This window comes from Colossoma macropomum, unplaced genomic scaffold (genome assembly GCF_904425465.1).
Source record: "Colossoma macropomum unplaced genomic scaffold, Colossoma_macropomum, whole genome shotgun sequence".
NCBI classification, from domain to species: Eukaryota; Metazoa; Chordata; class Actinopteri; order Characiformes; family Serrasalmidae; genus Colossoma; species Colossoma macropomum.
In genome coordinates, this window is record NW_023494809.1 from 16,154,234 (window position 1) to 16,179,673 (window position 25,440).

Genomic DNA, 25,440 nt, shown 5'->3' on the forward strand with positions numbered 1-25,440 from the left:
CAAGTTTTCTGGACTGACACAAACTAAAAGCATGTGCTGTGGTCTAGCGAGTCCACCTTTCAAATTGTGTCTTGGAAACAATAGGCATCATATTCTTCAGGCCTAAGCAGAAAAAGACCATTCCAATTGTTGTCACCACAAAGTTCAAAAGCCAGCAGAAGACATCTGTCATGGTATAGAATTGTGTGAGATTGTACTGCTGAGGGGTACATATGCATTTTGGAACAGCATATGCTGCTTTCTAGACAGGTTTTTTCTGGGATGTCCCTGCTTGTTTCAGCAGGTGCTAGACTGGCCTGCCTGCAGTCCAGACCTGTCTTCCATTGAAAACATGTGGTACATTATGAAGCAAAATATATGACAACGGAGACCCGGGACAGAGCAGCCGAAGCAAGAATGGGGAAAAAAGTCTACTTGCACAACTACAACAATTGGTGTCCTCAGTTCCTAAATGATTACATCATTAAAAGGAAAGGTGATGTAACACTGTGGTAAATATGCCCCTGTGCCAACTCTTTTGGAACATTATGTAGGCTTCAAATTTAGGACTGAAGGAGTGTATACAAAAAAAAGTGAATTCATTCAAACATTACATATCTCATCTTTGTACTGTTCTTAATTGAAAACAGGTCAAAAAGGATTTTGAAATCATTCCCTTTTTTGCATTTTACCTCTCTCATTTTATTTTGGAGCTGGGTTTATTGTTTAGTTTCCTTAGGTAGACTGTATGGACTGAGCTACTCTGTGGAACTTTAGACATCAAACTCTGTATTTATAAAAAGTGATATTTTCCATGCCCTTTAAAATCTAGTCAGGGATAATATTGATTCTGTTTCAAGACATTCATTCTTAAAACAAAAGTATCTTCTGGTGGAATGAGATCTTTTTTCTTGATAAATTTACTCATAGAAATAAGTGGAATAATGAGAAATATTACATCACCTTTTTTGTTTTTGTTGATTCTTTTTCTTTTGAAAGAAGACAGTGTGAAAAATCCAGCTGCACTTTACATTAACAATTACATTACACTAATCGAATACAATTACTTGGAATTAAAACTTCTTACATTTCATTTTACGTCCATTAAAAGTTAGGAAGTTTTATTTTTCCTTCTCCTGTAAAGTGACCATTCTGGAGATATGAGGTGTTATTCCGACAGTGACAGTATGTTGGGTGAATTTAAGATGATTTCTCTTGGAAAACAGTGTTTTGTGCAGTGTATCAAAACGTGGCTGCTTATTCTGAAGGTCACGCCATGGATCATTTCTGCTGAAACCCATCAGAGCCGTCTGCTGTGAAGGAGGAACGTTTGCTATTTCTGTCCAAAAACTCCCCGACATTCTTTGTGAAAAAGTAGCTTCAGTTTAGAGGACAGTATTTATAAGTACTGATGCACAGTATATGGTTTGTTAATCACTATCAAAATGAATCTCTAGTCAATCACAGTGTTTGTTTACAGTGTGCTGTCATCACCCAGACTGTTCACGGCTCCAGATGACTCTCTGGGTGTTTTGATGAATCAGCATGTTTGTGTAATCCAACAAAAGGAAATTATGTTTTTATTGTTGTGCAGAATTGTTTAATATGAAGAAGCTGTAGCTGTGCTGTCCGTTTTATCTTGGCATGGCCGTCTATGGAATAAGAGTAGGTATGAGTAGTTTTCACCCCTCCCTTTCACTCCTCATTGCTCACCAGCAGCTCAACATAGAGTGATGACATTTCACACAGAGAGCCTGTTACACCTTGCATTAACATATGTTTGGTGTCTGGATCGTGTCTGGAGGTACTTTGGCTGGATCCCATTTATACTTTTTGCTCACAGTTTGACTAGATGAGATCCGATTTTACTTTTTCCATGAAAAAGCACCTCAACACGTGCATCATTTTCATTTTATGTTTGTTTACTTTTTTCCTCGTTACAATACGAGTCAACAAGCTCGGCTTGAACGATTTCATCAGCCTGGAGTGCAAGAAGGCTCTTGGTTTAGGGAACATAAGCCTCATATATCCTCCATCTTTCGTTTTATTGTTTATCCTTTCACCTGCTAGTCAGGACTTGAGAGCCACATTTCCACTCTCGTAATTGTACACAGATAACAACAACACATTCATTGTGTTAATTGGGGTCTAGATCTATCACTTTCCACCTCCAAATATGGGTTGAATGATTGTAATCTGTTCACAATACATCCTGGGAGTGATTACACCTGGCTTTCCAAGCGGTCACATGAAATCCGAATGTGATCTGAGCTCCAAACACATGTTGATGTTGAAGGTGTAAACAGGCCCAGAGAGACAACAGTGTTCTAGCTAATCTGATAACAATTATAGGGAGCAATTATTTTATTTGGTTATTAGAGATGCATCAAATTTTTTTTTTTTTTTCAGATCAAGTACATGTTTTGATTTTAAAAGAAGTGCATTAGCTGCTGATCTCACATCAGTTACCTTCGAAGAACACTGCAGTGGAGAAGAGCGAGTTGCCCCAGCAGCAGCAATGCTAAAAATGGTTTTGCATATAAAATAGTTTTACATATAAAATCTAAAATATTTTTACATATTTATGGACCAAATTATTTTAAACTGCAGTCCCACAGTTAAAAAACTATTAAACAGAACAATCAAGTGTTCAGACCTTAGATATGTACAAGAATTATGTTCTGATCTATTTACATCTAAGACATTAATTGAGATTGTACTAACTAAATGAATAATAAGCTAAATATAAAAAAGCATCATTTATAGGGTACTTTTTATAGGGAGGTGGCTGATCCAAACCCTAACCCCTAAATTTTAACTTATGAATTTTTTTTTGTATTTTTTCAGTGACTTTTCTTGCAGTTAACCTAAAGGATTTAGATTTATTATGTGTTTGATTTTTATGACTGTTCAAAACTGGGTTTGCTAGTCATGTTCTGGCTAATGTTTTTGACTTCTACTCAAAATTAGCTCAAAGTTTAGCTATTTTGGTAAGGTTTTACTACTGTAATGAATGTTTTGGTTTTGACATAATGTAATGTTATTTATTATAATAAAAGAAACAAAATAAATTTAATTAAACAATTAAAGCAAAATGATTTAGTCTGAAGTCCAGTTCAATTAAAAGTCCAAAATGCATTGTGAACACAGGGTATCAGCTGATACTTAACGATCAGGTATCAGAATCGTGGTATCGGTGCATGTCTAGTAACAGAGCTGGTCAATTTCTAACAATGTAGCTACAGTGAAGTTGGCAAGTTGGTACTGTTCCTTCTAACTAAGTAGTCTCTGGGACATAATGCTTTCAGGTACCCTCAGCCTATAACCAGGCCCCCCAAGATGAAAATGTGGCTGTGCCACTGCCACAAAGTCAGATTGCGTTGTTCATAGATGCTGATTCTGATTCTATGCCCCACTTGGGCCCCCTCTCTAAAATGCTATTCACTGTGTTGTGGTATGGCCACAGTATGCCATTTGCACATTTGTGAGTTAATTCATCTCTTATTTACAGTCACATTATGAGGGTTTTCTCAGAGGAAGCCCAATATTTAAAGTCTATTAGCTGTGATGTGGAGCAGTCCTGTCTTTATTACCCCATCCTTCAGTGTCTGGGTGTTCTGTGTTTCATATGATTTATATCAAAGCAGTTTCACCTGATGTAAACACTGTCTGTTTTGTGTAGTTTTAATTAAGTGACTAAATTTACCTGCCTCTGAAGGGCCCTCGTGGATGTCTCTCGATTCTGCTGTTTTTGGAGGGAATGTTGCCGTCAGATTCATAATTAAATAGTCTTCTACAGAGAAAAGGGCTTTTATTCATTAATCAGGCTTTGAAATTTCAGTATGCAATCAGTGTTCTCTCAGAGATACGGTCCGTCTTTAGTGCTGAAGAGCGAGCGAGAGAGAGGCTAATTACACATTCATTTACAGTCACTCTGTCATGTTACCTTGGTGAGGTGGGTTTGGCAACAGTACAGCACTATAAAAGCTATGAAATGAGTCAGTATTAGCCTGAAAGAAATGTTCCATTACAAGTATAAAGGAAGGACCCACCTAGTAGTCAGAAGCTGCCTCTGAAACCCAATGATGTCTGTACATTTTATTTGAAATATCCACTGATAGATGTTTTTTTGAGGTTGCAAGCCAGCCTACACTGTACTAAAAAGGGTAAATTAAAATGAAGTCAACAAAGCAGTCAGATCTACAGTACTGTGCAAAAACCGGAGGCTAGCTTTCATCAGGAGTTTCTAAAACTGGAGTTCAAAAAGCTACAGAGAAAATGGGACAACCACCTGCAAGACCTAGGAGACCACCAAAACTGTCCCCATCAGATAAACAGCACTTAAAGCTTTCATCTTTGAGAGAGAGGAGAAAATCAAGCTCCATTCTGACTTCAGATCTGAACAAAATCCACAGGTGTTTCTGTCCATCCTTCCACTGAGAGAAGACAACTCAACACTATGGGTCTGAAAGGATGTGTAGCTGTCAAGAAGCTCTTACTGAGAAAAGGAAACAGACAAATTAAACAAAGAATCTGCTGGTGTTCTCAGAACAGTGGACTGACCACCCCAGAGTCCAAACCTGAATGTGTTTGGGATGGTGAGAAGCAGAAAATGCAAAACCAACTTCTAACACTCTTAAAAAGAAAGATCAAAGGGTTATTTATAAAGAAAACACCCAAAGAACCCTTTGCATGATTTCTTTCCATTGTGAAACAATCTTCAAACTGATGGAGAATGTGCTATAGACAGTGCTATATAGAATGTTTTGAAAAGGTTCTATGTAGTACCAAATAGGTCTATTGTGATAATGTCAAGCTTGTAACAGTAGAAGAACCAAATAGGGTTCTTCTATTGTTACAAGCTTGACATTATCACAATAGCAGAACCCTTTTTGATGCTATATAGAACCACTTTCAAAGGAAGGTTAAGGTTCTATATAGTACTGTCTACAGCACATTCTCCATCAGTCTGAGGAATCGTTTCATGATGGAAAGAACCCTTTAATCATGCAAAGGGTTCTTTGAGTGTTCATGGTTCTATATAGAACCATTTCTTTACAAAAGAAATGGAAAGAATAGAAAGATGTAATAAAGGTAAAGAGTGGATACAATGAAAAATTATATATATATAATGTATATATATATAATTTTTCAGCACCAGGAAAAAAAGACATATATTTAACAAAAAATAACACAGGAGCCTCAATGACCATACACACACACACACACACACACACATACACACACACACACACACACACACACACACACACATATATATATATATATATATATATGTAGATAGTATATAAGATAGTTTTCTGAAGTAAACAGAAAGAACTTAGTAAAACCACAGTAAGAATCGTCAGAGTTCAAAACACATTTAGGACTTATAACTGACTTTACACTAAAATCCTTTTGCTATGACTGACCTTATGTCTTAATTATGTCTATTTTATTAAAACAAATGATTGAGCATTATATTTTGTTCCTATTAAAAGAATCATAACACTACTGATGTAATGTTTCATTAGTGAATGTTTCAGTAGTGACAGTTTTTAACTCAGAAATGCTAACCAGTACATGACTAGCAAAAACAGCTTTGAACAGCTGTACACACATAAAATCATAATGTTTTTCATTAACATACAATAAAGTTTACTTAACTGCAGAAAATATGTGATTGGGTCATGACAATTTTTAATGTTTCACTCTGATTTTCAGACTTTGGGACACACTTACTTCAAAACAGTGGGATCTAACTGCTCACCATGTGGCCCAAAAATGCAGGGGTGTGGCTAAAATAAGGCTCCTTCTATGGATTCAAAGTCTTTGTATTTCTGTAGTGACATAAAAAAGTGGGACAGCATTTTTTGAAAAATGTTTTTTATATGTACTTAAAAATCAAACCCATAATAAATCTAAATCATTCAACTTCACTTTAAAAGAAATAAAAAATACCAAAAAATGACAGCCACTTACCAACAGAAAGTAAAATAATGATTTCGTAGATATCTACAGTGCTGTGAAAAAGTATTTGCCCCTCACCCGATTTCTATTTTTGCTAATTTGTCACATGTAAATGTTTCACATCATCCAACTAATTTTACAACCCCAAAATGCAAATAAAAACAGAATTCATAGATTTGCAAATCTCATAGACCCATATTTTATTCACAATAGAACACATATTAGATGTTGAAAGTGAGGCATTTTACCATTTCATGAAAAATATTAACTCATTTAGAACTTGATGGCAACAACGCATTTCAAAAAAGTTGGTACAGGGGCAACAAAAGGCTGGAAAAGTAAGTGGTACTAATAAAAAAACTTAACCTTAACTGAGGCAAGTGAGGCCTGCAGTTCTTTAGATGTTCATCTGGGTTCTTTTGTGACCTCCTGGATGTGTTGTCAGTGTGCTCTTGGTGAAATTTTGGTAGGCCAGACACTCCTGAGAAGGTTCACCACTGTTCCAAGTTTTCTACGTTCATGAATAATGGCTCTCACTGTGGTTCACTGGAGTCCCAGAGCCTTAGCAATGGCTTTCCAAACTGGTAGATTTCAGTGACTTTGTTTCGCATCTGTATCTGAATCACTTTAAAATGTGGTATCATGTCCTGCTTTTTGAGACCTTCTAGCCTGCTTCACATTGTCAGACAGGTTCTATTTAAGTGATGTTTAGATTTAGCACTTCTGGCGGTAATCATGCCTGGGTGTGGCCAGTGAAATTGAATCCGATAGTTAATTGAATTTGATTAACTGGTTGATTTAGTAGCTAAGGGGGCAGTTACTTTTCACATAGGGCCAGGTAGGGCTGAACAGCATTTGTCCTTCAATAAATGAAATCATGACTTATTTATTTAATTCATATTTATTTGGGTTCTTTGTCTCATATTAGCAGTAGTTTGATGACCTGAAACATTCAAGTGTGACGAATATCCAAAAATAAAAGAAACTGTGAAGGGTGTTTATACTTTTTCATGGTACCATAGCTTAATACTATCTCCATTAATATCTTGGGTTTAAGTACATTAGAATTAAATCATTGTAAATATCTAACTATCTGCAACTTTTTACCCAAAATAATTACACAGTGCTGTAGAGTTTATACTGCATACTTACCCAATTAATATCTAGAACCTGTTGGGCATTTCAGTGTAATTTAGTTAGAGTGCTTTGGAACATACCATCATGTGACTCAAAATAATTACCTAGTACTTTGAAGTTTGTACCTCACACTTTCCTGGTTAATAACTAGATCCTAAGGTACTGTAAAAGAGTTGTAGGAGGAGAATCAGTCCGAAATTTACGTCAGAAATCTAGAACATCCTGTTTTGATTAGAAAGTTGTGTTTACTCCTGCCTCGACGTATATGTACAATAGTGCAGACATCATTTGGTATTCATCTATGCTGACATTCATCAGAATACTCATACATGCAGTAAAACAGCAAATCAATTAATCTTAATTGCACTAATCTCCATTATGTTATGTCATTAAATACTGGTAAAATATGGCGGTGGTAAAACAGATTAGGAGCCATAGGTAGAGAAATTCACCTAGATCAATTATACTGCATGCCAACAAAGGCATTGTTCCTGTTTTATGCTCTGTACCAGCTGGGTAAACAAATTAATCTTAGCCATGGATACAAATCCTGTTGAAGCGCAGCGGAAAACGCACATATATCACGCAAATGAATATTGGCTGTCAGCTCCAGGAAATGGAGAATCCCCCTGAAAATTAATCCTCCTAAAAGGTACCACACATTTATAGTATAGTCTCTTGCTGTCCTGCAGCACGAGTAGGTGGACAGAGGTTCTGTTTTAATTTGTTTTCCAGCCTAAATCAGGCCATGTGGGTTATTTACAAAACTATTCTCCTGCTATGTTTTTGTAAATAGCCATCTGACAACATTTCCATTATCTAAAGCCGCTAATGGCTGATTTAATACTTTCCCAGAGCTTCAGTTTCAGGTCACTGCGCAGCTAGAGGAGGCCTTAAAGAAATCTCGGTTAGTTGACGAGGGAAGTACTTGATATCATCTACACAACAAGAAAAAAAGCCATAGACAGAAGATGGTCAATCTTCACTTTCATTAAAATGTCTGAACATCTACAGTGCTAAAGTCAGAGACCACCATTATTTATTTTTATTATTAGTCAAAACAGCCCCCTTCTATTCAGGAGACTCACTTTCAGTTTTTAAAGAAATCTGCAAGGATATTTTTTCTACACCTCAAGTTCAGTCTTAGAAATTGGCTTTACATTTTCTGTTTGTCATCATCCTGATAATCCCAAACACATTTGGTGATGTTGAGGTCTAGACTCTGGGGTGGTCAGTCCATTGCTCTAGCTTTAAGTGCTGTTTATCTGATAGAGAGTGGTCTAACAGGTCTTGCAGTTGAGTTCTGTTTTTTCACTTATTTTCCTTTGACTTTCTCCTCCCTTACGCAAGCAGATTATCGCGATGTTATGTCAATGTTTTGACAGGAAATTAAAATGATGGGTGGTCTGGATATATTGTAAGAATGTATTATTTGTTAATAGTAAATGTATGGGACTTGTCAAAGAAGAACTGTCCATTACATTTCTGTTAGGTCAGTTGACATTTGTAAATTATGTAAAAAGAGATTTTGATGACAGCAACAATATATAGATATGTATGTAGATATGTAGATATATTTACACAGATGGTATGGATGGTGTATCTTGTGGATTGGTGGAGGTACTTTTCAAAGGAGCATTAGTTAAATTGGAGTTGAAAGGGTTAAAGTAGTAAAAATACTGAGATATTAAAGCCTGGCTGTCATCCAGATCATCTCTTATTCAGCCTCCTCCCCCAGTGCATCATAAACGGCTTTAGTGGAAATGGATGCCAGTCTTAATGTATGACATTTCATTATATAAATAAATCAGAGATGTTAAACAGATGCTAACAGTCCTTCTGAAAAACAGTGGTTCAAACCTCATCTTTAATTATGATAGTGTTCATTTATTGATTGGCCAAGACTAAGACTGAGACCATGGCTAAGAGGACCCTGCTGATTAGCTTTTAGGTCTAAATGACTTTGGTGAAAAGTCACATTGCGATAATATTTTTGCAATAATGTTTGAAGGGAGTGAAAAAGCTGTTCTGGACACCAGCAGCAGCTTGTTTGTTTGATTTGTTTGACCCAAATTAACTGTTTTTTCAAATTGAGCTAATTATCTAGCAATGGAAAAGGGTCTGCAGGCAGTAGCTTGTGGTAGCAAAGTACTTAAATTTAATTCAAATAAAACAGTTTCTTTTACTGTTTTAATCCCTTTATTTTATAAAGAGATGGAGAACATAGTCTGCAGAGTGCGTACCCACTTAAGGCACAGCATGCATGAGTTTTTATAGGCTCCCTGTTGGATAGAGCTGGACAGCAAAGACAAAAAGAACACTGTTGTGTTCATATTGCTACATGCCGCGTTTGCAGTTTTCTTTCCGATATATTAACAACACACTGGTGAATTAGTAATGTGACATGGTTTAAGGTTGGCATTATTTTGAACAAAATAATGTCCTTTTTGTTGGATTACATGAATATGTTAATTTATGAAACGTGGGACTGTGATTTGTAAGTATACTCACAGCACAATGTGATTGGTTACAGCCTCCTGTGCTATCAGTATTGCAAAGGCCTGTATTGTGATAATGATTAGCAAACGATATATTCCAGAAACACATCACTTGAACAGGTGTGAATAAACTACCGCTGGCTAAACGGGTGGGGCCATAGGAAGAATGGGCATGGCTAAACTGCTGTTGGGTGAATGGGCAGGGCTAAAATGCTGTAGGCTGAATGAGTGGGGATTAAATGCTGTAGGCCAATCAGGCAGTGCTAAACTGCTGTAGACCAAATGGGCGGGGCTAAACTGTTGTAGGCTGAACATGTGGGGCTAATATGGTGTAGTCCAATCAGTCAGGGCCAAACCGCTGCAGACCAAATGGGCAGGGCTAAAATGCTGTAGCCTGAAGCAGGGTGGGGCCAAAATGCTGTAAAGCAAATGGGTGGGGCTAAACCGCTGTAGGCTGAATGCGTAGTGCTCAACTGCTATAGGCTGAATAGAGATGTGTTTATCGTTATGATATCACAATCGTAACGAATTCAAAACTATTTTGGAAGCTTAGTTTTCATATATGAACTGCAGAAGTGAGAAGTACATTTACTATAACTCTATAGTGCAATGTGTACATAAACCACTTTCTCAGAAACCATGTCCGACTTTGACCTTGAAGTGAGTCTTTGATCTATGTAAATCTCAGACCCTGCATAAGTGATGGTTCTAGGCTGAATTTGGGGTTTTAATTTTTTTTTGTTTTTTTTGCTTTAATCGATAAGGGATCAAACTCACAGAAATGAAAGACGACGGAAGTCAGAGTCAAAGCCGAATCAATAATCTTTCGCCCTGCTGGAGGTTTTTTTTTATGCCTATGAGGTTCAGTCGTGTTGTTCTGTGTCTTATTCTTTGTTGAAGTGTTGGTTGTATTTGTGTTCCAAAATGATTTAACATCTGTATTATGAAGTTCCACTGTTAATTAGGGTTAATCACTGTTATATACTGATGCTACTCTGGTGGGTGCTCCACATTGCACTGGCCATATTAATAGCTTAATGACTGATATTAACTATAGCCTAGGTTAAAATTATACAACTATAAAATGTGCTGTTTTTTTTGACAGATTTTCAGACGATGCTGGCTTGTATTCAAAAAGGCGTCCAGTAAAGGGCCACGTCGGTTAGAGAAATATCCTGACGAAAAAGCAGCCTACTTTCGAAGTTTTCATAAGGTAAGAAAAGCTGCTACCTATATTTTACAATCAATTTTTAAAAAGGGCCCACATTCTACATTTTTCTTGTATTTTATTGTTTTCCTCTGTTGAATGTGTATGGATTTTTGGTCCAAAGACAGTCATAATTCAGTTTTGCATCCTCTCTTTATCGCTTAAACAGGCTATTTTTTTCTTACTGTACCTTTAAGAATGATTGGCGGTCCTGTGTTGTGCTTCATTCAAAAAGCAGTCCGGTGTAACAAATGTAGTTGGCGCTGTTCTTGCAGGGTCAGGTCCTCAAAAGTAGAACTGTAAATGTTAAAAGTTGATGTTGAAAAAGGTCACCATACACCGTACTACTTACTACTGTATATTACTTTACTTTACTAACATTACTACAAAACATTATTGCCTTAAGGTGCCACAGACATGACTGAGTCTGCAGTAACTTAGTGCAGCTAGACGAACCATCATAACTGAAGTTAGAAAAGATATTTTTCTGTTCTCAGTGTTTCCTCAACAAGCCAACATGTGTCCACATCATTCACTGAACAGAAAACGTTAAATTGTTAACATTAACATAACTCTAACGTAGCTCATCTGCTGAATTAACCCACAGTGACTTGACTTTTGAATGACAGAGGCAGTTTATTTTTGAATAAAAATCATGTTTATAAAGGTGCTCTTTAGTCTGAAATGTTCTCAGACTAAAAATGATAAAAAATTAAAGCATAAAATTTGTTCTCAGCACATTTGGTGGGAGTGCAAACATTACAACTTACCCCGTATGTGGGGTTGATTGTAACTGAGGGGCTAGTTGTGACAGTTGCTAAAAAGTCTGTTAAAATCTGTTAAAGATGTAAAACCCAAAACACAGTGAATTAAATATGGCTCTGTTTTATTTAAACCAGACAAGTTTTCCAACCTAAATACATAAAAATAAATTCATCAAAATAAATGTGGCCATTGAAATTTGTCACGTGTCAAATTTATTTATATGTTTATAAAGTATAACACTTCAGAAAAGCATATGAAATCTTAAATCTAGTAGATATATCTAATATTTCTCACTTTAGTGTGGTTGTAGGAATATTATAAGATTATTTAACTTATTTCAAAATGTTTTTTTACTTGTTTTAAGTCATTTTAGAAGAATTGAGAAGTAATAATTATCTCACTATAGTGGCACATAATTTTGATTGTTTTAAGCATATTTCATGAAATAAGCAAAATGTTCTGGCAATAAAGTGAGATGATTTTACTAGACAAAATTACTTCAAACAAATGAAAATTGTCTAGAACGCTTACAACAGTCTCAAAATGAGAAATATTAGATATATATTACCAACTAAATTGAAGATAATTTCACTTGCCAAGATAGCATTTTTTTTCAGTGAAGAGCAAATATCCAAACCATAAAATGTATTTTGTGAACAAAACATTATTTGAATGTATAAAGAGGATATTGAGTTCTCTCATTGTTTCCTTTGGGGGTCTTAGTTGTAACAGTGGGTTAAACTAACCCTGTCTTCAGCTGCTCCTTTTAGATTTGTGGATCCTTTGGAAGCTGCAATGTTCCATTTGCTTCCTGACAGCCAGGAACAACGTTTAATCGTCTTCCCGCACCTTACACTCCTATGAACTTCCTGTAGCCTGAGTTAGTGGGTCTAAACCACTTGGATTTCCACATGGAGATGTGTTCATGGTGGTGATGTCGCAACCATGATGAATTTAAAATGAGGAGCGAATGGTTCATTTTGAAAATATAACAGTTTAAGAAAAAAAGCAAGGCAAGTTTCTTTTTTTGGGCCCTTTATGGTTGGATATACGTGGTTTTATGGCTGTTTTTAAAGGGGTTTTTGACCTTTGTAATTTTAGAAAGTGGAACATTTGTTCCATCCTTTTCAGGAATACTGATTAATATTTTCCATTTACTGTATTGTTCACTTGTATGTCTATAGTGAAGAGCTCTCAGTAAGCGATTTCTCTGAAGCTGTTGCTTATTTATTTCTTCATATAATGCTTTCGGCGGGGGGATATAATCTTATCTTACACTCACTGATAGCAGTGTTATTATTCTGCTGGTGGAGTTTGATATCCTGTTCAGCGTTTGTGTAGTGACAGTGATTTTGGGAAGAGAGGAATGATGGGAATTTGTTCCGTCTCATGAAGGAGAGATGATAGCAGTGTATGTTTATTGATCGCCCTGTGAGAGAGAGAGAGAGAGAGAGAAAGCATGATGAGAAATCTCAGGTTGGCATTGCCAGCCAAAATAAGCAAGATAAAAGAAATTTGATGTTGAATTGAGCTTGAGAAGTCTATGGTAAATAAATTTTTTTAGAAATGCTTAATTTGAGTAGCGTATTATTTTATATTATTGCTTTGAATATTATTAAATATTATTGGTGTTTTTTGAATGTAATTACTTTTTTGTTCTCTATTTGAGCTTTTACAGGAGTTGTACCTTCTCTGCAGAATGCGCAGCGACACTTGTCAGTTTTAGCTCTGCTATTTATATCTGAAATTGGCTCGCTGTGGTGGAGGCACAGGCGGAGGATGCAGGAGCTGAGTTTATTTGGGCTACTCCAAAAATTAGCATCATTACAAATAGTAGGGGTCAAAAGTGGGGCAGGCAGATACATACGGGCTGATCTAGGCTGAAAAGTTCAGAAAATATACAAGGAACCAACAACGAAGCAAAGAAAACACAGAAAACCTTGGCATAGCAATACAGATAGCTTGGTACCCTGTATGATACTAAACTGGAGCGTAAGATTAAATATAATATAATATAATATATAATATAAATAAAAAGATAATAATAAATAAAAGAAATATAAAAAAAATTAAAAACACAGATCAGACCTCTCTGATGACTCTCTGGGCATGACCTAGTATTCTAATGAGCACCTGTGATTGACAGCCCTCAGATCAACGTTCCTAATCTGCTACAACTGAGCAGAACTAAACAGAATAGCGTGAGTGAAGTGGAGAGAAATGAGTGAAATGGGCTCTGCATATATAAGTGGGGTTGTAGAGCAGGGGGTTCCCGTTCCCAATCCCAGTCCTGGCCACTCCACTCTGCACATTTTTATGTTTTGTCTCATCTAGCACACCTGATTCAACTCATTAACTAATTAATAAGCTCCTTGTTGGTCTGGGTCAGGTGTGCAGAGTAGCGAAAAAACAAAAATATTCAGAGCATGGGGTCTCAGGGGCTGGGACCAGAAACCTCTGCTGTAGACTGTCCCCACTGTGGTTATGACTGACTAGAAACATTATCCAGCTTTTATGTGGCGACATATTAATGTAGGTTGCTTGACAAAGCCAAATTACTGTTCCTCATTTGAATGTTGAGAAAATTAAATCTAACTGACACAAATAATGTCACAAAGGACATCTCAGATGCTGCCCCTCATAGACATTACATACAGACTCACATACATGCTATCACCTGTATAGACACATATTAGCAACTTGTGATAAATAGCAATGGCCTAACAACAATTTAGCAACCACCTGGGACACCATAGTAACACCCTAGCACCTACCTGGGATTTGATAGCAACAGTGTTGTCAAGCCAATTTAAAGGTTGCTCACAAACTTTCCCCTTGTAGTTCACTTCACTGCTGCATCTGCATTCAGGAAATGCTGACGTAGCCTGTTGAATAAATGGACAAATAGACAGCTTATCTTTCTTTCATGTATGTTTCTCCAACTCTTAAGGGAGTTTTTTTTTTCGCCACTGTCACCATTGGCTTGCTCACTGGGGCTTGGACCTGGATTTTCTGTAAACCTACTTTGTGACAACACCTGTTGTAAAAAACACTATATAAATAAACTGATTTTGAGTCACAGTCACTTAAAGACAGAGACCGCAGGGGAACACAGGTTTGTTAAAGACGTATGAGTGGGACATACCAATCAGCCTTGTGATTGGTGAGGATACTGCTTATCTGTGCATGACCCAAGATTAGGAATGTTCAATTTACATCAGAAGAGGAGAATTTTGTCAAAATACATCATCCATTTATTGGGCATTAGGAAGTTATTTGCATGACAACAAATGTATAAATGCACCTGGCCCTGAATATGACATCTTTCTTTTATTCTTTCATTATTTCAGTGTTTTTCACTTAAGGCTCATTATCCATGCAATATCTGATGAACATGTGGGGTGTTGTAGGATAATGAGCTGCAGATCTGAACTGTGATATCCCACTTTAGAGCTGCTGCTTTGTGTAAATGTCCTGTTATCAGATCAACAAGTCTCTAATTAGATTATTCATTAGACATGCAGAAGATTATCAAGTGTAGAACAAAAGCGACAAGCGCTCTTATCAGCAGGAGTGTATAAGAACGGATATCCAGACTTTATCTGACTTTAATGTGAGATGTCTGATGGGTCTCTATAAGCTAAAGTGGTTGAAAACTCTCTTACTTTCATCTCACTGAAGTTTGGCATGTAGTCAGCAGTCAGCAACTCTAATCGAATGTTTACTCTGACATATTATAATTTCACAAATGTAAATGTTTGGATGCATAAATATATCTCTTCTTTATTTATTCATTATGCACTGAAAGCAATATTACATAATGAAGAGTGCAGGGTTTAATGTATTAATGTGATCATTTAAATTCCTGCCAGTCTTGTTGTAATGTTGCATCATTTCTCTCTTGCATCAGTGCGATGTCTTGCATTTGAAGTGCTTTGAATTAGAGCTTGAAATATTTGGGGGTTAATTTCGTTCTCTGTGTTTTTTCTCACCTCTCAAGACGTTAAAACGTAGTCAGATAGCTCTTTCAGCCTGGAAGTGGTTGCAGTTAAGGTGTCAAATTATGAATTATTCCATACGAGAACAAAACAGTGCCACTCCATGATACAACTTAGGTGGACAGTTTTTGAAGACTGTAAATTAACTGGCACTAATGCAGTCACCTAATCTGCAAAATGTAAAACCCCATTCTTTTTTAATTTAATGAGGTGACCATGGTAATGAGTGTAGTGTCACCATCTAAATAAGTGTAACGTAACTATGGAAACAGATGTAGCAAATTAATGGGAATGACCATAACGTAGCCTTGGGAAGTATAGTGTAACCGTGGTAATGAGTGTAGTGTCACCATCTAAATGAGTGTAACCATGGAAATGGATGTAGCCTGTTAATGGAAATTACCATAACGTAACCAAGGAAGTTATAGTAAAACGGTGGAAATGAATGTAGCGTAACCATGATAATGAGTGTAGTGTCACTATCTAAATGAGTGTAACCATGAAAATGGATGTAGTATATCAATGGAAATGACCATAACGTAACCATGGGAAGTATAGTGTGACCGTGGTAATGAGTGTAGTGTCACCATCTAAATGAGTGAAACCATGGAAATGGATGTAGCATATTAATGGAAATGACCATAACGTAACCAAGGAAAGTATAGTATAACGGTGGAAATGAATGTAGCGTAACCATGGTAATGAGTGTAGTGTCACTATCTAAATGTGTGTAATGTAACCATGGAAATGGGCATTGCATAACCACGGACATGGTAGTAGTGTAACCATGGAAATGGATATAGTGTCACCATCTAAATTAGAAAAGCATAATCATGGAAATGAGTGTAGCGTAACCATGGCAACAGGTGTGGCCCACTGATCCATATATCAGTGGAGTTGTACTTCAGATGGATTTTTATCAATCAGCTCATGATTTAATTATATGTCTATCATCTGGATTCTGAGAGCTGGGCAGTAGGAGTACTGCACTATTCACAGACTTCCCCTCTAGATCAGTTTGAAAGTGGAGGGATGAAAATAGTCTGAGTGGAAACAATGCTTATGCCGAGCTCAGAATCACCCAAGAAACAGAGTACAAGACAAATGTGAAGTATCGTCCAGCACAGCAGATTCTGCTTTACAAAAAAGAGCTAAATATAAGAGTGATGCAGACTGGAGGAAAGCAATAGATGCAAATATGACATTTCTGTCTTGTAAAGTTTTTTGCTTCAGAAATAGATGGGCCGCTCCTGCAGGCATCCTGCTTAGCAGCACATTTCTCCGAGGGTGGCTCTCAGTAATGCTGTAATGCAGCTCACTTCAAAAGTAAAAGTAGATTCCTCAAAGCTGTTGTCAGTTTGGATCTAAAAGAAGTGAATAAACTGCTTCCAGTTTTTGGCAGATATTTACAGGAAAGTTTTGTTGTTGGAGAATTTTATGCAGATGGTTAATTTTCTTCAGCAATAGCGAAAGCTCCCGCAGGCGAGCTTAGGATAAAGCTGCAGTGAGGGGAAGGAGAAAAGTCTTTTGCCGTTCCCGTTGACAGGCAGGATTGCCAGTTCCTACCAAGAAGATGGCAAAGAAACCTAATCTACAGCACATCACAAACACAATCTTTTAGCTGTTCTGGTTTCTTCTAAAGCTGTACTATTTAAATTCACCTGTCCTAATTTACTTAGTTCAGTTCAGTCTTATTTGTAGAGTGCTTTGTACAATAAACACCAACGATGTTCACATGCACACAATAGCCCGACCAAGTTCTTAGTTTAAGAAACAGGACCAAACCAAGACCAAAGCTGTTTTCACACTTGGTTTGTCTTCTAAAGTCTTCTTCTTAAAGTTCTTTTTTTCTTTTTTTCATTTGGTTTGGTTGGTTTCACATTGCAGTGGCTAAAGCGTACCAGTTACACGTTTTCGCTGGTGAACTGATCAGATGTTTGGCGAGGAAACGAGCTTAGTTACTTTCGTATTACGGCATTTGAACTGAACCAGTCAGGTTACTGATGCTTGGCCCATGATCCACATACTGAAATCAAATGCACTGCTTTACTAATGTATTATTGCTCCCCTGTCGTTATTAGCAGCAGCTTGTGCTGTAGGAATGAAATGAACATCTGTAACAAGTTGGACGTTAAAACTGGCACATTAGGTGGACAATACACCACTGATGTGTTGCTAGAAGAAGAGGAAATCATGCTCTGATGTTGAATTCCCTTGTTTGGATGCGGACCATCGTAAAAAAAGGCCAGTGGAACCAGGGTTCACTTGAAAGCAGACCGAGGCCTGCGATTTTTTGCAGACCATGGGTCAGTTGTTATTTTGTGCACTGGAGTTTGAGTGGAATGTTCACACATGTCAAAACAAACTGTCCTAAAGAGAAGGTTTGATTGGTCGTCACCACACAAGGTGGGTGTGAAAGCGCCCTTTGTGTTTACATTCATACTAGCATGTGTGAACTGAACTACAGCATGAAATGCCCCCTTCAGGATGCACTTATGAGTTTTCCTATGTCAAAAAAACTGTGAATTATGTGTCTTTATATAAAGGTATAATTAAAATTTCTGATGGTTCCAATATATATTATAGTACATGGTATATATACATAAATGCCCCTGGTCACATTCCATGTGTTGTTGATTTTGTAAAAATAATAAAAAAGTGAAAATAAGTTAACACATGCTCTACAGAGTACACACCTCTACATGTTTTAATGCACAATTACTGGAAAAAAATGAGGCATGTACTAAAGGTGTGGCACATTTTATATTCTAGTTTTCTCTTTCCAACAATGTTAGACTCATCAAATGAATGGAAACTGTGCAGTAAAATTTGCAAATTAGAATGCCATATTTAAGTTTTTCACTTAGAAAATCAACAAAACTGATAATTTGATCTGGTATTTCGACCACTACCTTGTAGAAAATGTACCTCTCCATGATCGGATTTAACTTGTATGTTTTAGGCCAAAAACCTTCTTATAAAACAATGTCTCAGACATCAGGCAGTGTCTTCATAACTGTTTCATATAATAACTTTCTGTTAGGGAGCTTTTAGAGGATGCCTGGTTCCTATCACCACCACTGTGAACAATTCGGTAAGTCAGTAATTTTCTCTAGGACCAAGCATTTCACACCAAACCACTCTGAATGACTTTGTTTACATCTCAACCATTTAATTATGCAGAATTTTTGAAAGATCAGTGGAATTCCCCCTTTGCCGTCTCAAGCTTGACAAATATGTGCTAAAATGTTCTGCTTCTCCTTTCTGACTGAAAATGTGGAACTCCAGGTTTGGAGAGATGGGCTTTTTGTTTATTGCAGCTGCAGTGCAGAATAAACCTGTGTTGTGCTTATAAAGATATTTAAGTGCTGGTGTTCCAGGTTCTGAAACTGCTTGAGGCAAATGGCTCTGTTGCAGAGGAGGGACCAGTTTATTCAGAATGAATAAGTATGAGTGGGATGAAATGGTGTGCCGCTGAATATAAACATCAGGGAAGAACACAACACTACAGGATATACACTGCCCATCAAAAGTTTGGGGACACCCAGAGATTCATGGTTTAAAAAATCGCATGTTTTCTTTATTAGTTTGCAACAGCTTGTTATATGGAAAGTTGTTTTGATTTCATGCCATTTTCTTTTGCTAAAAACTGCCAAGACAGGCTTTTGCTTTCTCAGATCAATTATCAATTATTAATAATAGAGGACTGAGCATGAAAGAAATATGACAGAAGTTGGCACTCGGCCGAGCAAAAGAATGAAAGAAATTGAAAAGATCAAATGCAGTGGACAAAATCAAGCCTTGCTTCTTAGTCAAAGCCCAGATCACCAAACTAAAGCTGTCTTATTTTGGACATAGTCTAAGAAGAACCAATTCATTGGGAAAGACCATTATGCTTAGATGAGTTGAAGGTAAAAGAGGGAGAGGACCACCAGCAACAAGATGGATGTAGACAATCAGAGAAATCATGAACCAGCCATTCAGAAGCCTGAAGGCCCAAAAAGAAGACAAGTAAATCTAGAGAAAGACTATCCATAGGGTCGCCAGGAATCAGAAACGACATGATGGCACTTAATACTACTACTACTACTACTACTACTAGTACTACTACTTATAAGCTCTACATTGGGAATAAAGCAAAGGCCATGCCCATTTTATCCCCTGGTTGTAACATCAGCACTCGTCAGCACTCAAATCTTGCAGGTGTTTAAACCACCCTCGGGCCAAAAGAGATGTGAACATGTGATTTTAACAATAGTTCGGAAAACTGTTAAATAATTATTCATGCAAAACCTGTTATCAACCTGTTACTAACATGCAAGGCCTGTTATTTCAGCCAAGAAGACCAGCATATCCACTTTTTCTGTCTTGAGCTTGAATCTAGGATGTACTGCCAGTTTGTCATGGTTGTGATGTCACAGCACATGGGTATTTGGTAGCTTTTGATTGGTCACCTACAGGCAGTTCACCAGCTCTGTGTTATTGGGTTAAACAAAAAAGATAAGTTAAGATAACTTTGTTGATTATATAAACTATAGTTTAGCAACAGTTTTTGCGATTTGAAAATTGCGATTTCAATATAAAAACGATTCATCTTAGCCTTAGCATGGCTAGGCGCTGCTTCCTACTTGCATTAGCCACCTGTTGCAGGATCCTAGTATAAGCAATTAAATTCATTTATGAGAGTGTCATAGCTAGTGATCTACTTTAGAAATGAATCATATACTAGCTTAGTATTACGTTAGCTACCCCTGCAAAATCAAGGCTCACGAGAAAGGCACTCATAAGGCACATGAGAAATATCTCCACTGCAAATATGACCACATCGACTCATAATTGGAGCTTGTGTGACCTCTGTTTCAGAAGCTAGCTAGTTATACGTTACAGATATGATGTAAGTGCTGATCATTCAAAAAACGGACATGACCCATCATATGGTGAAAGCCTGAACTTTCCAACATTAGCTGCAAAAATGAATTAGATCTCTGACCATTAGACAGCTTGTTCTCTGTCCTGCACTTTTTACTTTTTACTTTTTTACGAAAAGAGTGAAGGAAACGCTTTTTCTACAGCATATCTTTACTGTATACAAAATTTAGAATAAAATTAAAACCATGTTGACAGGGGCTTTAAGAGGTACTAAATGCTTCAAAGAAGTCTCTTGAATAGCTTTTAAAGCTATTGCTGTGAACTTTTTATGCAATCTAGCGATTATATCTCTCTTTGAAAGGCTCATTCTTGCTCTTCAGATTAAAAAAAAGACACATTGATGAGCATGAAGCATAGAAGATAAATATGTTGAAGATAAATATATACAGAGCATTAGCACAGCACTGATTTACGATCATGAAAGATTTACAGGGTTTTTTTTGTCTTTCATAGAAAAATAACTGGACAGGTTAGAGTACTAGCTCCAGCTCTTCTGTGGACTTCTTGAGGCTTCTGCAAGCCAAGATGGCAATGAACAGAACATTCAGTTTCTCAGACCCACATTAAGCCTAAGCCTGGACTAAAAGAGATTTTTGAACACTGCTGACATTACAGTTTAGTTTGAGGCAAGGCTTAAACCATTTTGAAGAAACCAGCCCTATAAAGATACTGTATTTAAGCGAAGCCTGATCCTTAAGTCTTGACCAATACTGAGTATCGATACTGATACTAACTGTAACCTAACTAGTGTTCTGTGTCACAAATAAAACATACCAGGCTTCAATGAATGGCATTGTACATATACATACCTACATATATATGTGTGTGTATGTGTATACCTGCATATATATATATATATATATATATATATATATATATATATATATATATATATATATATATATATATATATATATAATATGCTAAAGAGTAAACCAAGGCTAAAGGCATCATTACCCCCAACAGAATGGCAGGTCCTTTCACATGTCTCTAACTTTTGCTCCCTCAGTAACAACCTGTACTAACATTAACTCAGACCATAACTGACTACACAGCAGGAGATGAGGGATTACTGAAACATTCCTGACTCAGACGTTCAGGTAAAGGGAAACTGTTAGCATATTTTACACTGTATGCATGTTGTGTTGGCTTATTCATGGCAGAACAGTGAAACTAATAATATTGGTGTCACTCAGCAGCTTGCTTCGAGGTATCGGTCACAGGTATCGGTATCCCCATAAAAATATTAAAAATGTGCATTTTTATAAGCCAAACATATTGTATAGCTTTATTGTAAAAGGTTTCAAAAATTAAATTAGACATGCAAAGAATCAACCAGCATGAATGGAAATAGCTGGAAAAGTATAAATCTGGCAACCATATTTATTCTTTCTCCCAGTCAAAAACCTCATGAATTCTTTATTCTTTTAAAAGTGCCCACAACTTTTCTCTTTCAAGGCAGAATCAGCATGCATTAATGCAGTTAGCTTTAAGGGCGTAAATCAGGGCAGTGTGAGTTGAAATATGTTACTTTTTTTTTACAAGTTTATTTATTGTATAGGTTTATTGTAAATCTCAATGAGAAAATGCAAAGAATAAACCAGCGCTGATGGAATTAGCTGGAAAAGTATGTATCTGACAACTGTGTTTATAGCCTTTTTATTATTTTCTCCCAGTCAAAAAACCTCACTAATCCTTTATTCTCTCAAAAATCTTTACAGTGAGTCTGGTTTGGTGGCTGGAATAATGATATTTCTCCGCCGTAGGCAGCGGTCCTCAGGCTGAGGCCATGAGTTTGTGTTTTTGAAGGTGTTTTGAAGTAGGTTGCCGATGCCGGTCAGGCGCGAGCTCTCGGCACGCAGCAGCGGGATGTTTCTGAGGTGGGTAGTTCGGTGGCCATTTAGTTTCCAACAGGAGGGTGAAGATAACTCCCTGGAGGTGCCACAAACACCATAACAACTCAGCCAAAAATAAAAGAGCAGTCACATGCAGGTTAGCAGAAAGAAAGGAAAAGCAGATGAGTCGGAGTCTGCTTCAGCAGGAAGAGCTTTAGAAAGGCTTTTGAATAGAAAGAGTTTGAAGATCACTAGGGTTGGACACAAAGAGAGTTCTGAATAATAATAAGAGTAATAGTAATAAAACATTTTTTCAAATGCCATCACATTTCTGTAGGACCAATGAATAATGCAGTAATCATTATATTATTGTAAGAAGTGCAATAAATAATCAACCTTTTATAAACAGTCATATGCAGAAGTTTGGACACCCCTGGTCAAACTATATTTTGTTAGTTTTCTAAGTGAAAATAAGTGAACCCGTCCTCTACAGAGAACACACTTCTGCACATTATACATCTATACAAAAGTATTCACTCACCCATCCAAATCACTGAATTCAGGTGTTCCAACCACTGGACTCTAGGGCAGTGGAGACGTGTTCTCTTGAATGACGAATCACGCTTCTCCATCTGGAAATCCAAGGGACGAGTCTGGGTTTGGCGGTTGCCAGGAAAACGGTACTTGTCTGACTGCATTGTGCCAAGTGTAAAGTATGGTGGAGGGGGGGATTATGGTGTGGGGTTGTTTTTCAGGAGTTGGGCTGAGTCCCAACATGACTGCGCACCAGTGCACAAAGCAAGGTCCATAAAGACATGGATGAGCGTGTTTGGTGTGGAAGAACTTGACTGGCCTGCACAGAGTCCTGACCTCAACCTGATAGAACACCTTTGCGATGAATTAGAGCGGAGACTGCGAGCCAGGCCTTCTCGTCCAACATCAGTGTCTGACCTCACAAATGCGCTTCTGAAATAATGGTCAAAAATTCCCATAAACACTCCTAAACCTTGTGGAAAGCCTTCCCAGAAGAGTTCAAGCTGTTATAGCTGCAAAGGGTGGGCTGACATCACATTAAACCCTATGGATTAAGAATGGGATGTCACTCGAGTTCATATGCGTGTGAAGGCAGACGAGCGAATACTTTTGGCAATATAGTGTATGTTAACTTACTTTTTGACTGGGGTGTTAAAATTTTTGCATGCGACTGTATATTCATATTTATATAACAGAAACATCCTAACTCTGAAATCTCATCTGTTTAGTCACCATGGCAGCTTCAGTTAGTATTACATTTAGGACAGTAGCTATTACAGAATAGCAGTTCCTAAGTTCCTCTTATCTAAAGATGGTAAAGATTATTACAGAAGCTTCTTAACCCAATAAAATGTATTAAATACTGTCTTACATTCTGATTTCAGTTTTATTTTATACTGTTAGCCGATCTAGCATTTGTTTGTCTAATTACCACTGCTGTGATAAGACTAATTTCCACCAACACCTTTGTGAGATTTGCAATGTCATGTTAGTGCAAAGCCAGCAGTGATGTACATTGGGAGCCTGGCCACTTCCTGTTTCTTCCATAAAAAAAAAGACTGCCAAACTCTAAAGGGTGTCTGTGAGCTAATCCTAAGAATAGGGGTGAATGGAGCCATGGTCTAGCCAGGATTCAGCCAGGTGTTAGAAATGAAAAACAGCAGTGTCGTCTCTATGCCCGGATTCTTTACTGTGAGAGTCAATGTAAACCTGATACATACAAGCTCATATATATGCGAACCAGCTCTGCATTTCACTGTAAAAGCTGTGGACGGCTGTGAGATGAGGTGGGATGAGGTTAAATGAGGTGAATTCTGACAGAAAACCATGTTTGACATGGATTACATTTTAGATGGTTATTTTGTTTTTTTAATCAAACTATTACAGTTTTCAATCTGTAATAAAACATTTTACACATTTATACATATCTTTTTGCAAAGAATCACCCAACAAGGGCAAGACTTAGTTTTTGAAAGTGGAGACAGAGCAGTCTGACAGGATTTCAACTCTGCTAGTCAGCAACAATGATATGGAAATAAATTCAAGAGGCAAATCTTTAACAGTCTTAGTTTTGCAAAGTGTTCCAAAGTTATTTTAGCCAGGTTCGTGCTCTAATGCGAGTGAGAAAACTTTGGAACATTAATCTTGTTCAGTATCAATGACTTAGCGTTTTATTTCCGTGTTTGATACTAATTTGTTTCAACGTATAGGAGCATTTTGTAGCCTTTACTAATCAGATAAACTGGTTAGATAGCCTGATATCTCTGTTTTCCAATTTCTAGTTAGTCTTAGTTTCTCAGCTACACTGACCAAACAAGAGACTGAGAACAATTAGCTTCCTCACACTGAGTGTCATTCAGTTCTCACAACTAGATCCAAACAAATTGTATAAACTTGTATTTGCTTATATCTTCCTGATTGGTTATCATTACTGCTACTGAGTGCTGATTGGTTGGTATTATTGCTACTGAGTGCTGATTGTTTAGCGTTACTGCTACTGAGTGCTGATTGGTTGGCATTGCTGCTACTGAGTGCTGATTGGTTAGCATTGCTGCTACTGAGTGCTGATTGTTTAGCATTACTGCTACTGAGTGCTGATTATTTGCCATTGCTGCTACTGAGTGCTGCTTGGTTGGCATTGCTGTTATTGACCGCTGATTGGTCATCATAATTGTACGTAGTGCTGATTGGTTGGTTAGCTGATTGGTTGAGTAAAGTGGTTCATACTCACTGATGTCATGAATGTACATATGAGACTGTTAAAAGGACCCATAACTTGTGTTCAAAAAGTCAAAAAAGTATTATAGCAGTTCTGTGTTGAGTAAAGTGCATTTTTCAGTATAGAAATTATTTATAGACTACAATTTTGTACAAAGGCTCCATAGGAACCCATTTATTTTGGACTCATTATTTTGGAGCATCCTCTAGTGTCTGACCAACCTGGGAGACATTATTGAGTGTCAGTTGTCCTCACAAGACATTCTCTGACGCTTGCACCATGTTACCAGGAAAAATAGTTAAATTAATAGTTTTGCTACTTTTAGCATCAGGAAAGAGGAGGAAGAGGACGAGGTAGACACCCTGCGGCC

The 25,440-nt window shown here is 37.2% G+C and overlaps 1 protein-coding gene across 1 annotated transcript in view; it reads left to right on the forward strand.

The window, feature by feature from the left end:
- The window catches only part of dok6 (docking protein 6), a 104,668-nt gene that overhangs the window by 34,985 nt on the left and 44,243 nt on the right, over positions 1–25,440 (forward strand). Inside the window, exon 2 of the mRNA XM_036558940.1 lies at positions 10,690–10,797. Coding sequence (XP_036414833.1) covers positions 10,690–10,797 — 108 coding nt within the window. The remainder of the gene's footprint in view (positions 1–10,689; positions 10,798–25,440) is intronic.